This window comes from Pagrus major, chromosome 4 (assembly GCF_040436345.1).
Source record: "Pagrus major chromosome 4, Pma_NU_1.0".
Lineage (NCBI taxonomy): Eukaryota > Metazoa > Chordata > Actinopteri > Spariformes > Sparidae > Pagrus > Pagrus major.
Window position 1 is genome coordinate 37963004 of NC_133218.1, and position 15681 is coordinate 37978684.

Below are 15681 nucleotides of genomic sequence, written 5' to 3' on the forward strand. Positions count from 1 at the left end.
TTCATCCTCCAGGTCAGAGCCGGTTCAGACCTCCATGGGGCCCTAGGCAAAATTCTGCAAAGGGGCCCTCCTAACTGAACTCCAAAAATTTTCAACAGTCGCACCTGACACCCAGTGCTTCCACTCATCCCCCCTTTAAACATATTGCACTGTCGCCACCTGTTGGTCTAACTAAGAATAAATTCAGACCAAATCAGAACAAATCAAATCAAACTAAATGTGTAAACAAACAATCATACAGTCTTAAATGTTGGGCATGTAAACATGTTAATGTTTGAAATAACTCACCATTAAAAGTGTCCCTTTCTGCACTTTCTGGATGCAAAATCATCAATAATGTCATCATATGATATTTGCTTCCCCACATCATGGTTGATGCTCATGATGGCGAAACCACTACTATTAATTCAGCTCCATCAAATTGGCTGCGCTTGTTTTACTTTCATATACTTCAAATGTAGGTAATTATTTATATTATTATTTATTATATAATTATTATTTATTTAGCACCATTGTCATAATATTTCATGAGTTTTATTTATTCACTAAGATATCTGCATCTATATTTGCCTGTGGGCTATCCAAGCAAACAAAATTAAATCTTAGTCAATATTTATCCATTACTTTCCATTTTGTATAAGTGCAGTTGTAACTACACTACAACTAAAATTATAGTAGCCAGCAAGACACACATGGAGACCGGGGTTAATGTAGGTCAAACACGGACTAGTCCCTCCCACTCTCCCACATGGAGAGGAGAGTTACCTGACTGCTGTTCCCGCAGTTCATTGTCATGCTGTTTCTTCCTCCTTTTTTCATTCCCCGAGGGATAACTCCACTTCATCGTGGCGTGCTAAACGCTGTCTTGCTAGGCTGATGCGCTGGGAATCTGGGACACGTGTGCGACGGACGGTCACGTCGTCACGTTTTTTTTTTTTTTGTTTGTTTGTTTTTTTCACGGGGCCTCTATTAGTTTGCGGGGCCCTACGCAACGTGCGTAGTGTGCGTATTGGGTGAACCGGTACTGCTCCAGGTTTATCATTCCTTAAGCTTTTTATTGACATATACTGCATGATCATATGAGTTTGTCTACTTTGATCACAATAAACAATCTTGCAATACATTACAAGAGAATTCAACACCATAAACAAGAGTATCTTAAGTTGATGTAATGTTTAATCTGCATAGTGTGAACAATTTAATTTAAATATCTTCTTTAGTAACTCAGCATTCTTATATCTTATACTAACTTTTTCTACAAATGCCATACCAGTAGGAAGCCAGGAGTCAGGATGCAGGTCTCAGGATATTCCCATTGGTGCATCAGCGCTGTCTTTGTTATGTGTTGGTGAAGTGAGTTGAGGTCCTTAAATGTTGAACTCAAACATTATGACATTTAAATTGACTATGTGGAGAATAAAAAAGCTGCAAAGACTTTCAGTATTTTTAAGGGAATCAATTTTATTTGAACTCTTAAAAGGCTCATAATTTAGGTCTCCCTTGGCTCGTACAAAATGTATCAGTAATTTTCTGTATTTTGGGACTTTTTACAATGGCAATTGTTCTATGTCTTTGTTGTAAATAAAGTATTTTTTAAAAAAAAAAGTCAAGGTCAGGTCCTCACTAATTTGAACCCCAGAGGATGTATCGTGAACTCATACTGGCCAAAAAATTTGATCTGAAATGTTCCCAGGGATCTGAAACTGACTGAATTGACTGAATCAAATTGGAAATTGCTGACTAAAATAACAATAAAGCAAAGTCGAGTATTTCAAATGAGGAACTGAAACGGGCCAGCTTAAACTTGCAATAGACAAGTTTTCTGATTCAACGTTTAATTATTAAGTAAATGTTGATTGCGCAATGCAATGGAAACAGAAAAATGTAACCATCGGTTAACATTGGTTCCCTATAAACCTTGTTTTTACACTGGCACACGGTCACCCAGCGAAAGGAAGAATTACTGTGGATCCATTTCTATTATAGACTAGCGAACACAGTTTTATTTGTTTGACATTATAAACAAGTCTGTTGTCTTGAACTGGACAGGAAAGCTATGTATTATAAGCTCATTACAGTTTGCTGCAACTGCGTTAACCTGTTTGTTTAGCTAACTGTTTAATATCACCATATGGATGTTTCGGGCAAGACTCTCTTATTTAGCCTGTAGCCATATTGTGTCAATTTCACAATTAACAGGTGGGATTAATTATACAGGTGTTTGTGGTCACTTGTAATTAACCCCACCTGTGTATACTGACAGTGAATTGCCAGGATATACGCTGAAGAGTGCATTTTTACATGATGTCCTTGTGCCAAGTATTAAAAAGTTAAATTTGACTATTGTCCTCGTCTTTGTTTAAGGTCTAATTCACTAAGAAAACCACGCCAAATTTTAATGTTACGGTAGTTTACTTAAATTGGTAGAAGATTTTGGGAGGATAGGAAAGGAGGGGTTGAGGTTGGTGGATGAAGGAAAGGGGGTTCGAGGTAGGGTTGCAGATAGGCTGGACCGTCTAGGAACTAGGGAAGTTGAGACTCGGAATGGGGGTACGTCTCGATGGGCACAGTCTTGGTCAGTGTGGCTTCATCGTCCCCCCCGTGGTTCCTGTTCTGGAGGATATTCCTGCCATGGGATGCCGATGGCGAAGGCTGGGCTGCCGGTGATCCTATGAGAGAGGATGGTGGAGAAGGAGAGGGTCTGGGGGGGAAGGTTGTAAGAGCGGGAGAGAAATGGTTAGGCTTGCATATATAGATTTTGCAGGTGATTGAATCAAGGCAACGTAGGTGGTTGAGTTAATGCGGCACAGGTGGTTAGGTTGACGAGGCGCAGGTGGTTTGATTGGCTGGGCCTGGGTGGCAGATCAGCGAGGAGGAGTGGCGTGGTCCAGTTCCTGAACCTTAGTTATACTAACTCCATTTATGATTTTAACGCAATAATTTGTTTAACATTTGTGTTTTGAAACCATAGCGTGATTTGGCTAGCCTAACTGTGTCTTATTTTAATTGTTGACTTAATGACTACTATAATGAATTCTAGCCAACTCCAAAGAATGATAAAAGCATGTCGATATGATCTGTGTCAGTCAACTATGTTTAATCAGAGGTAGCCTATTGTTGTCAGTGTTTTACCATTTTTATATATTATGAATAATCTGGTTTTCTCTTTCTCGCTCTCCCGCTCGCTCATTGAGGCCTGATGGACTGGAAAATAGAGGATTGGAGTCACCAGACTTACAACTTCTGTTCATATTGTTTTCTCTTATCTGTTTGTTCCTAAGCATTGTTAATTGTTTCTATCATTGTTTATTTTTGCTTATTGTTTTTTGGATGTGCATATACATCTTTAATCTGCCCCCCCACACAAAGCCCTATACTTGCTAATTGGAGGAGGTCACTATCAAGAGGACTGTAAGCCATTTAAAGTTTTTGAAGAAATTACCAATACTGCTGTTTTGCTGTTGTGAACAGTCTCATATTTTGACTTGATGGTGTTGACATCACCAGGGAGCACCAACATTAAAATTCATCTTCTGGGGACCTCATTACATTAAGAGATGGAGATGACTTTTGATGATGGAGAACTTTTTATTCAAGCAAATTTGACACAATGTTCAAAAGGACAAATTAATATATGCTCATGATTTATGCGAGATAAACATTACACTGCAAATAACATGATTGGTTGTTAACAACAGCCATTCTCTTCTTTATTGCAAAGCCAGAACAGTCTCTTAGTCTCGAGACTTGAATTGCAATCTCCAGTCATGGAATGCACCTTAGTAAATTTACCAAACTACTGTTGGCCTACTTAAGTATTATTTTGAGGTATTTTTACCTTACTTGAATATTTCCATTTTCTGCTACTTTATACTTCCACTCCACTACAATTTGGAGGCGAGTAGTGTACCTTTAAGTCCCTACATTTATTTGATAACTTTAGTTAGTTAGTTGCTTTTCAGATTACATGCTGCATTTAATATGATAGCTTTTTTTCTTTATTGGCAATCAGATTTGAAAGAACAAACAAAAAAAACACATTCTGATAATCAGAAAAATGCTGAATATATGATTCAGTGACCGTCCAGGCAGGAAATCAGTTGACCCAAAGTGTATCGTATCTCCAGTAAATATTGTAAATATTAATTACTTTTACTTGTACTCTTGTTATTTAATTACATCTGATATCAGATACTTATACTCAAGTACTTTCATATCGGTGACTTTTACTAAAGTAATATTTTATCACAATATCTTTACCTCTACTCAAGTATGACTATGGAGTACTTTTAACAACACTGTCACATGCATTCATAGCTATGATATCATCAACCTATAATAAACAATATCAAATTATAAAAGCCTTGGTGTCATAACTCAATGAATTTGCCATTATCTGCAAACAAACAAGCATCTTTTGCCTAAAGCAGAGCAGTATATGTGTAGGCTGTTGGGTGTCTCCTGCAGAAACACTTCAGCACAACAACTCCTCACTGGTCCACAGCTCCAGTTCTACACTGTTATTGTAATTTAACAAAGAAAATATATTTATACTGAAACCATGCCGAAAAAATAAGGTTTTGCATAATTTTAGCAGTATTTCGGTTACTATTTATCCATGTTCATGTATACTGTATTTAAAACAAGTATTCTTATGATGAAACCTCACAGGAACTGAATTTGAGAAGAATTTGTGTTCATGTCAATGAGTCACTTAATCTGCAGCTAGGGCATAATCAATGTTTCAGTTATGAGAGTTTGGTTGCAGAGTTGCAGAGTTACAGAGCCACCGTCTTTTCACAGATCCAGATATGTCGCATTCCACATGGTGAATCATTCCAGCTGTTTTCATCATCAAAGAACATTATTTCTCCACAGTCTTCATCTCTGCCTTCATGACTGTTGGGCTCCTTAGCACCCCAGTAGCTGAAAACCACAAAACAAAGAATATGCAATGTTACTTTTTGATATTGATGTAGATCTATCAGAGCATGATTTAAAATAATATGTGTGAACCTTGTGGTCAGCAGAGTCCCATCCACCCATTTCCATGTTCCCTCTGTCTCCTGGTCCGTCAGTCCAATCCACATGTGCCTCCGAAAATATTGTGTGAATTCCTTTTTACAGAGAGAAACAAACTGTCATCAGAATAAATAAAACAGACAGTAAGTGTAATCCTCCAGCTTGGTTACCTGACATTTAACTAGGAAGCAAAGAATCTCTGTACGTCTGTCTGTATGTTATCTGCATACCATGAAAACCGTTCTTGTGGTTGACTTCACACACGGCAGATTTATTGCTGTTGACCTAGGGAAGTGCAGTGTAAAATTTGGTGCAATATAAACATACGACATGTTAAATATGAATACTTTTTGAATATACAATGAACACCTCTTTATGCCTCTACAGACTGAAGCTGGGCTCACACGAGATCCCTCTCAAGTGATCTCATGAGGAAGCATTCTGGATGAGTGAGTGGATGTAGTCAACACAGGTTTTATATTCTTCCGCGAGAATTGTGGTTGAGATTTTAAGTTTCTGTCAACATGCTTGTGTAGCGGGTTAGCACTCTATCTTGCGTTGTGTAGTTGAAATAATGGCGTGCACACAGCCACTGTCCAGCTCGACCCACATTTAATGCTGATGAGAAACACAGAAAAATACAGTTCTTCACAGCCAGATCTCAGCACAGTTCAATACAGCAACACTGAAATAAAACGACATGAAATAAATTCATCTTGCTGCTCAAACAGTTACACAACGAGGATTAGCCATGACGACATTAAGCTAACAAAGTTACCAACATGTACAGCAACTTGCTCTACATACATTTCAATCATCCAACATCATCACAAATACTAGTTGTTGTCGTCGGGAACTTATCTCTATATGTACAGCTAATAAAACACACTTTTGTCCGTAAAATTAATAGTATTTTGGCGGAGCTCTGTACAACACAACCTACCATGGTCCGGTACCAGCAGACTGTTGACTAATTAGGGGGGTGGGGTGGGGGGCAGTGGGCACGTGTGAAGTCTGCAAGGGCCCGTCCGAGTGTGGCATTCAAATACCGTAATAAATCTCAGTGGCATGATACAAAATAATAGAAACAGTAATGGAGACAGCAAGACAGGTAGTAATGGCAAGTGAGATCATTAACTATACTAACTCTGTTACACTAGCTAACGTTAGCCTCAAGGGCAACAATGTTTAGCATTGCTTGGCAGCACTGTCAGAGAATAAACACCTGGATTTGGATTCTGCTCTGATCCAGAACCATTTACTGGCAGGAGGACAGCTCAGAGATTATTTTTAAACTTTTTGGATTAAGAAGTGGATTTATCTTCACTGCTGTTTGTCAACCTGACTCCAGCAGTGAGCCGTGGAGCTGACCTACATTTTCGGTTGTTTACGCTGTGTAATGTTGACTGCCGAATGGAGCTGGAGTAGAAATGGACTTTACTTCATGAACAACATTACAGAAAGGAGAGGGTAAAATAAGTACCATGTCTACCAGACTCTCCTGTGAGTACTAGTATTCATCAAGAGTTGTCCTGAATTCAACCACACAGACACACACCTATAGTGTGTGCTGCTAATGTTAGCTTACGGCTAGTGTACAGTGAAGTAAGCGGCTGTTTGGGGCAGATAAAGACTGCATGGGTAATGCAAACAAACACAAATGTTCCTGCAAACAAACATTCTTCACTGTTGATGTACACACCATTAAACAGCCACTACTGCTGATGAAAATCTACCTGATGTCACTCATGCAGAAATGTTCACAGATTAGATGTTTTCAAGTTATTCACGTTAAGCAAGCATGACCATTTTGAATTCCTACATAGTATATCTTTAAGACTGTCTGCAAACCCCTCATATTACCAGATAACATTTACTGCACTAGTTTATACATTTTTTCTCTATTTCTCTCTGTCCTCACACACATATTGATATGCATAAACACACACACACACACACACACACACACACACACACACACACACACACACACACACACACACACACACACACACACACACACACACACACAAACACACACACACACACACACACACACACCTGTTCTTCTTTGCTGTTGATAATCACCAGGTCTGCACCTCTCTGCAGACAGTCACTTCTGCTCTCCTGCCAGGATTTCTCCCACGTAGAAATGTAATAGAAACTGTTGTTGAAATACATCCATCCTCGGCGAGAATATTCATCTGTTAAGATAAAACATCAAAAGCATCTCAATAATGAAGTACGTGCATTTTCAGTCATTTGTCAATTGTTTATATGCTGCGTGTAAATGCTGAACAGGTGGGCTGTGAGTGTGTTACACACCACAGTGTTACAGGAGAATTTCAGGAAAGATTTTCAGATAAAGTTATGTAAGTTTGAACTAAATATGTGTATAATGTACAAAACATGAAATCTTTTTCTGTTTTTTCCCCTATTTTATTTTTTAAGTAATAGCTCTGATGTACAGGATGTGGTTGCTATCTACCCTATGTTGCACAACCGTAATTAGAGTTAATAATTTGATAAAAGTCTCAGTTTGCATGGTAACTTCCTTTCACCCACTCCTGATGTTATCACGGGAAGTCAGTACTTCCTTCTCTCTCTCTTAGTCACTGATACCTACATACACACCTCTCAGGGGCTTAAAGGAAAAGAAACGTGTATGTCAAAAAGTCTTTAATACAGTCCATATAATTAGTTTCATCCTTACTCACCAAAGATGGTCAGCTTCCTCTTCAATTCATCTCTCTCTTTAGTCAGCGTTTTGAAATTAGTGTCAGTATCTGTTGTTTTGTCTTCAGAACCATCTGAGAAAGCACAAAGATTTACACATTTTATAACTGTAGTTCAACCCTGAGGTTTTCTCAGGCCGCCAGTGGAGATGTTAGCGTACAGCGGAGGAGGTCAACAGATACCCCGGTATCATTCAACTGTTTGACACCAATATAAATTAATATATAACAAAATCTAATTGAAACATACGACATAACATGACCCTTTTTTTAATACTAACATTTTATTTAGATTTCCCAATATACAATGCAAACTAAAACATTAAAAACAAAGACTCACAAGTTTAATGTCAAAGTAAAGACAAACAAACAAATAAATAACATCATCATCATCAACAATGACGACGACGACAACGACGGCGACAAGACACATTTCTACCACACATCAAACTAATAGGCTTAGCTCTACATCAGTATGTCATATCTGGTCAACATAAATTAAATGTGTTGAAGATAAAATAAATAAAATAAAATAAAATAAATACATACATACATGTAGTTTTTTTCACCAATTAAAAATCAACCAGGTATAAAACAATCCTCTAGATTCTGACACCTCCATTATTTAAGCTCTAGCATTATTGGCCCATTTTTAAACATTTCTTTTGTATTATTTAGGAATTATTTAACAAAAGCTCCTTTGAGGGAAGAGGATTTATTCCTATCAAGAGTGTTAGACATTAGTGTTTTTTAAAAACGGTATTTCTAGAAACATTTTTAATGATATTATGGGATTAATTAGAAGATAAAACATCAATTTAATTTATAAAATTTTGTACAAAGCTGGAAACATTTCAAAGGTATGCCTAGTTGGGATATGTCTTTGCTGGAATTTCAAATAGCCATTAAAATATTTCATTAAAATTAGCCCTGGTAAACAGGATTGTCAAGAACATCTGTTTCTGTAATTTCCTGTTACCCAAGAACGCTGGCCTACACGTTTTGACCTCGTGTGACTGCGCCACTATTTTTTCTATATTTAACCCCTTGTATTGGCTTAATCTTATATTTGTTTGAAATTGTTCCTGGGACAGAAAATGCCTCATTTTCGGAAAAATACAAATCCATTCATAAAATCATTTGAATGATTGCTAGTCATATTTATTATGCAAACACATTTTTTATACCTTTAAAAGTATGATGAAAATGTATGATATTAATTTTAGCTTTGCTTGTTGGCCTATAGTTTTTCTCAGTTTGACTTTGTTTTGTAATAAAGTGTTTCATGGTCAACTTGTGACAGGCAATTTATAACAGCCTGGCCTGTAACTATCATTCTTATCGATAATTACTATGTTGATAATAGCGTTGCATTGAATATAAATGTAATTTCATGTTTAATTGTAAAATGATAAGTCACAGAAGAGTACTGTAGAATACTATGAGGGTTAGAAGGCAAACAGAATAATCTGTACAATGAGTCATAGCTCTTTTATTAAGTGAACTTCATAGTGATGAAAATATTTATACAAATCTCTGAGAATAATAATGAGATGGTAACGTTTAGTGTTTGGGGAAACACAAGTCGAGACCAAACTAAACTTACAGAAAGCCAGGCGCAGTGAAATGTTGAGACCAGCTTGTAAGATACACAGGAGTCCAAAGCTCAAAGCAACAAGTCTGTAGAGATTTCTCCCTGTGTGCAGAAATCATTTATATTATAAATTATTGACATTATTTACATTATAGGCAGCCAGGCCTGATGATTGTTATGTGATGCAAGACAGATGACAAAAAGTATTAACTTCATCTCTGTAGTAAGTGTTATTTTAATTTACACTTGATAAAAATTACTAAAATCAATCAGACAAATTATGCAACACTGTGTTTATCTTGTGTAAAGCCATACAAGTGGCATTTTTTTAAGGCTATGACAAAAACACATGTAGAGTTCTGGAGCCTTGACAGAGGTTTCAGAAATCCGGAAACTCAGCAAGCTAATATTTACAATAATGATAAGGTAATAATACAAACTCAGAAATATGTATTATTTGCATAACTGAATAAACACGCTGTTCTCAGAGGGGTCTGCCAAATGTAAACAAAGTAAAATCTGGTTGTCACATAGTTTGTTTTTTCAGTTAATTCAGTCATGAAAAAAAGGAAGAGAGTTTGTTTATTTAGTTTGTTTAGGCATGAAAGAGACATGATTTTTCTCTTCTGATTAAAAATTCTTCCCAAAAACTACATAGTGCACCTTTAATAGTTTTTATCTTAGATACTGTGTCGTAACGATATTGCTCAATACAGTATGCAGCTCTTAAACATTGTGGTTACAGGTTACTTTGCATCAAACCTGACTTAGCTGATAAATATCTCTACACAAGACCAATCTTGTATCTTAGAGAAAAATGTTGAGGCTTCAACAGAACAAAAAAAATCAGTACAACATGAAAATAATGCATCACTGAGCCTTTTTTAAAAGTTATTGTACTTCATGTATATCCTTACCTAAAGGTCTTTTTTGACTGTTGTTGAACATTCCAACGTTGTCACGAAAGTCACAGCCGTATATTTCTGAAGTGACGGAGTGAACGAAACAATTTAATTTGTTTCCACGCTTAAAATATTTCAGAAGATTTCCTGCCTTGTTACATTTGTTATGATGGACGTCTCTTCCTCACACTTTCATCCTCCGTGGTTTACAGTCTTTAATCAGATGGCTTGTAGGTTGAGTCACGTGTATGTAAATTTTAAACCTTCACTTCTGTTTTTTTTAAGAAATGGAGGTTATAAACTGGTTTGTCAATCTTGCACAATCTGTATGTATTTAACATTTCTGCATGTGTTTTAGTTAAGATTCTTCATAACTGATGGTTAGTTGAACAGAAAAACAGGATTTCAGTATATAAATCATGCAGTTATTAAAGAATAAAAGTGACAACGATGATAAAATACTTTTATTGACTTTTCAAGCCAGACATGCAAAATGCTTTCAGATAGAAGAAACATCAAATGCAAAAACAAGACGTATACAAAAGTAGTAAACACAACAATATTTAGACCCAAATAATAAAACTACATCTGTATTTGCAGATTAAAAATGAAAGGAGAGAAAAGGGGGTTCTATGACCACCCTTTGATTTTAACCTTGAGAGGAAACATTATTACCCAAAGAAACGTCAAAATTAATTTGTTTGAATTTTGTCATGCCCAAAAGCTACAAAAATAGCAAGGTTTTAAATGGGCTGCTGAAAATGTCTGCCTGTCAACATTTCCTGCTTATAAAATCTGACCCAATGTGCCACTTTGTTAAACATGTTTCAGTGCTGTCTTCACAGTCAATATACAGTAGCTGTCATGGTGGTGTCAATGCTGAGTTACAGGGTCATTTTCTTTTCGCACATCCAGAAGTTTTCATATTCACATGTTTCATCATTCCAGTTGTTTACATTGTCAAAGAAATTTATTATTACACAATCCTCATTTCGGCTTCTATAACTGTTTGGTTCCCCGGAGCCCCAGAAGCTGAAACCAAAGACAAATAAGCTTTAAACATAGAACACAAACCAACAAGCTCAAACAACAATTGAAATTCAACCAATGTGATTAGTCATTTCACAGAATTCCAGGATCTTTTCAGGTACTATGCACTTTAAGAAGAGGAGAAGACCACGAGTTTCAACACTATGATTTATTCATTTTGAATAAAAGAGCATGTGTGTACCTTGTTGTCAGTCGAGTGCCATCCACCCATTTCCATACCCCCTCCATCCCTCTGTCCGTCAGTCCAATCCACATTATCTTCTGGTGCTGTGTTATGAAGTCCTTGTTTTTAAAGAGAAACATAAAGTCATTATTGAAGGTCATGTTGATAATATTTTTATGTAAACAAATTATAAACAAAAAACATCTACAGAGCTTGTAAGGTGCTGAATAAAACATCTCTTTTCCTTAAAAACATTATGATTGTGAATTAATATTTCTAAAATGTTTGTCTGGTCCAAAATAATTGTTTTGTTTATCTCTGCGTAAGAGTTCTGATGGTTGTCTCCAGCTTCTACCAACAGTCATGGTAGTTACACACAAACACACACGCACACACACACACACACACACACACACACACACACACACACACACACACACACACACACACACACCTGTTCTTCTTTGTTGATGATAATTACCAGGTCTACACCTCTCTGCAGACAGTCATTTCTACTGTCTTGCCAGGTCTTCTTGGTTGAAGAAATGTAATAGACGCTGTCATTGAAATACAGCCATCCTTGTTGCAAGTAGTGTCCTGTTTAAAAAAACAAAGAACCAAAATATTTCAATCCAAGACAGAAGGACATTTAAAACCTGCTGGTGATCATGGATTTATTTAACAAGATTTTCACTCATAAGGCGATAAAACTACTGTCGCAATAACTACTTTATTAATTATGTAGTGAGTCAAAACACTGCATTGAATATTCCACTCTTCACATATTCGTCTAATGAAACACATTTGGAGCAACAACTGTCATGGTTCAGTGTCCGTTTGTTCCTGTTTCCTGTTTTACTTTGAAGTTTTACCCTTGTGTGTCGCATCGAGCTTGTCAGTTCCTCCTGTGCGTTTTTCCGTTAATTCCCTCACCCAGCGCCGCCCCTCCCTACACGCAGAACACGCGCTGTGCGTAGGGCCCCACGATCCATGGGGGGCCCCATTTTGCGCAAGGGGACACATTCTCTGCAAATGCGCAAAGGATGCGCATCGCTGCCGTGAGGCGCGCGTAGAGCACCAAGTCAGCCCGAGGCAGGAGAGAAAAAAAAACAACGAGTAATCTGACACCGCACACGTTGGCGCAATGATTGACAGCACGCAGCATCTGACCAATCAGCGGTCAGATGCGCCGACAGGCAGTTGGATGCAGGTGGAGAGATGGCCTCCAAACGGCAATATGAATCGGGAGAAAGCAAAAGAAAGACAAAGTCAAAACAAGAGGAGGAACACCCCAGCTGCTAGCCTGCTAATCATGAGACAGAAGAGAGGATAATTCTGGACTGGAGATTAAATTTTCCAGCGGCCCTGATTATCATTTATTGAATGTCTTGTTAACTGCATATACATTCACCTCTGTTGAAAAAGGAGTGGTTAATTGACCAGTTGGTGGTCGTATGTTGGCTCAGGTTTATAGCCTATCAATCTATGCTATCAATAGAAGTTTTGGGCTATTTTTATGGAGGTAAAATGTCGCCATCTCTTGGTGAATTTAAGATAATCCTTTATTTGACCCACAATGGAGAAATTTAAAGCGTTGCAGCAGCAAACAGCAGTATAGGAATATAGAACCTAAGTACAAAATGTAAAAATAAGTATATAAAAATATTTAAATATAGAGGTATCAAATAGCGGCAATAGCTCAGTCCGTAGGGACTTGGCTTGGGGGCTCAGATGTGGCCGGTTCAAGTCCCGCTCGGACAAAAAAAAAAAAAAAAGTATGATGTGAACTAGTAATGGAGAATACTAGTTCACATCCTGGGCATTGCTGAGGTACCCTTGAGCAAGGCACCGACCCCTAACAATGCTCATTGGGCGCCGCCTTGTGGGATTAAAATAGTATAATAAAATCAAATCATAATGAATATAATTATTATTTGCATTAATTTTAATCTTTGTGAGGCTAGTGTTTACATTAATTTCATTGTGTAATTTACCATTAAGACCAAAACAAATCTTCAAGCATCAAGCACCATGTCTACTGAAGCAGCCTGCATCTGTAAAAGGCTTGTTCCATTGTTGAAAGAGGCTGTTCATTTGATTTGTTCCTACTAATAAAGGTTGTAAACCTAAATGGCCTTTCATGATACAGTCATTTTGTAATGGGGGGGGGGGGGGGGGGGGGGGGGGGGGGGGGGGGGGGGGGCTCAAAATAAAATTCTGCTTAGGGCCCCAATTTGGCCAGGGGCGGCCCTGCTGGACCTGCAGCACCTACTGAGGGCTCCATTCTGGAGCAAAGCTCAGACTGATCAGGGCTACTGGCAGAGGTGGTTAGACATGAATACTGTATTCGTACAGTAATACTGTATACAACTTGCACAAAAAGGCGAGAAGATAAATGATGCCATCTGTTGGTTGTCAGGCTCTTTTTTGACTTCATCAGATCAAACAGGTCACTTGAGTGATTGTGTTGGGACAAAGTGCCATGTAAGTATGTGATGGAAATTACAGTATTAAATATCATCTTTGTTTGTCAGATATAATACATTAAAACAAGTGACTTAACAGTCAAATAAAAGTAAACAATCACAATAATATGTAATAAATTAAATCAAGTAAAATGAGAAGATTACAAAAATGCTGAGATGTATAAATGAAATTACATTAATAGATGTAATTAAACAAAAAATGTCAACCTAAAAACCAAAAAGACACTTTCACTTCTGCACTTACAAAATGCAGATTCCTTGGATTTTATTTTCTTAAACTTTTAGACAACAACATGTCTTCCATGACCTTATACTTACTTATACTTATACAATTCAATGCAAGACAACTGATTTAATTCTGGTTGCTTTAATGGTTAAAACAACGTAACAGTGAAAGCATTTTTGTCTCACCCGTTGCTGCACTAGTCACCTCACCAGTGTAACTCTTTCTGGCTGAAGTAGCAGGGAGGTTTACAATCTGGATAGTGATCTCTGATTCACCTTTGTGGACCACCATATTTTACCCGTGAATGTGTGCTGAAAGTCGTGTCGAGTGGTGGTTTCTTCTTAGAATGGTGCGGTCTGCTTCTTTTTTATGTTGCTTGCACAGCACAGCCCTCTTGTTCTTCCTTTTTCTTTAATAAACTGTGTTACTTCCTTGACTCAAACAGTTTAGACATGATAAAGATTATGAATGCTGCTGCAGCTATAACATGTAACATGTTTTGAACCTTGACAAAGGTCATCAAATTAAAGTCACTTCCCAAGGTGGGTTGAGCTGTAGGTTGATATTAGAACTGCTCAACATCAGCAAAGTGTTGACAGGGTGAAATTTAGACTGTTTATTATTTCATTTGATCTATTCTGCAAGCTATTTAGAGCCAATTAAACAAGGAGAAAGACACCAAAACAGACTGATCCTACAAACTAAATTCAACAAAAACAATATCATTGTACTCTACGTACATTTATACCACTCTACAAAATACTTCATATTTCAAACTTTCTTTTGAACAGACCTCTCACACTCTTAAATTCTCTGCAGTATTGTTGCTTACAAGCCAGTCTGAAAATTACAAGCAATCATACACAATATGGCTATAACCACACATAGATACAATACAAACTTAACTGATACAGGCTCTGTGAACACTAACTCAACATTCAGACGTCCATATTAAAAGCATAGTTTCCTACAGAAGTGATAAGATGTGGTCACTCTGATAGTTGAGGTGCCAAAATACACTTCCTGCTTCATTGTGAGAAGTGTTTTTCCCCGAAAGGACTGTGTTGATGATAAAACACAACGAATCTGTCTTTCATGTTTACAGCAGTGCTTTTAAATCTGTTTTTCAGAACATGAACAGGAACCTAGTGCAATTCAAATGTCATTCCTCTTCCCTTCTTTTGCTCCCTCCTTTATATGGTCCGGGTTTGAAACCAAGAAAAGAACATCCGGTTGACACAGAGTTAAAGGAAGTGAAACTACGGATAAGTTAAAGCTTATGAGACGTGAAAACATGGGGAACACATGCACCCACATTTTTGAGTCAGACTTGAATGCACAAACAAGTGTGATTCAGTTTACTGTTCTAGTGCTTTATTAAAATTATGACAGAAGAGACAATAAAAGATAAGCTATCAGATATATGTATTAATTCTGCATTATACAGTATTCTCAAAAAGAGCCAGGTTGGAAGATGCATACATGATTCATTGTGTAATATTT

The 15681-nt window shown here is 37.3% G+C and overlaps 2 protein-coding genes across 2 annotated transcripts in view; both read right to left on the bottom strand.

Moving 5' to 3' along the window:
• Positions 1-2523: 2523 nt before the first annotated feature.
• On the bottom strand, positions 2524-10299 carry LOC140994319 (CD209 antigen-like protein C). The gene is made up of 6 exons (XM_073463890.1): positions 10269-10299; positions 7740-7832; positions 7084-7208; positions 5017-5117; positions 4783-4926; positions 2524-2701 (listed from the first exon to the last, which is right to left on the bottom strand). The coding sequence occupies exons 1-6, from the start codon at positions 10297-10299 to the stop codon at positions 2524-2526; spliced, it is 672 nt and encodes a 223-aa protein (XP_073319991.1).
• Positions 10300-10699: 400 nt separating this feature from the next.
• The window catches only part of LOC140994320 (uncharacterized), a 35719-nt gene continuing 30737 nt past the window's right edge, over positions 10700-15681 (bottom strand). Inside the window, exons 11-12 of the mRNA XM_073463891.1 lie at positions 11485-11585; positions 10700-11285 (exon numbers count right to left, since the gene is read on the bottom strand). Coding sequence (XP_073319992.1) covers positions 11138-11285; positions 11485-11585 — 249 coding nt within the window. The 3' untranslated portion in view covers positions 10700-11137. The remainder of the gene's footprint in view (positions 11286-11484; positions 11586-15681) is intronic.

What these genes read in the sequence shown, in the direction of transcription:
- LOC140994319 (XM_073463890.1), bottom strand. Translation starts at nt 10,299, where the DNA reads ATGTTCAACAACAGTCAAAAAAGACCTTTAG. An exon ending in CAGTCAAAAAAGACCTTTAG is followed by an intron (nt 7,833 to 10,268) that starts GTAAGGATATAC and finishes GTGCTTTCTCAG; the next exon opens with ATGGTTCTGAAGACAAAACA. An exon ending in GGGACTCTGCTGACCACAAG is followed by an intron (nt 4,927 to 5,016) that starts GTTCACACATAT and finishes TGTGGTTTTCAG; the next exon opens with CTACTGGGGTGCTAAGGAGC.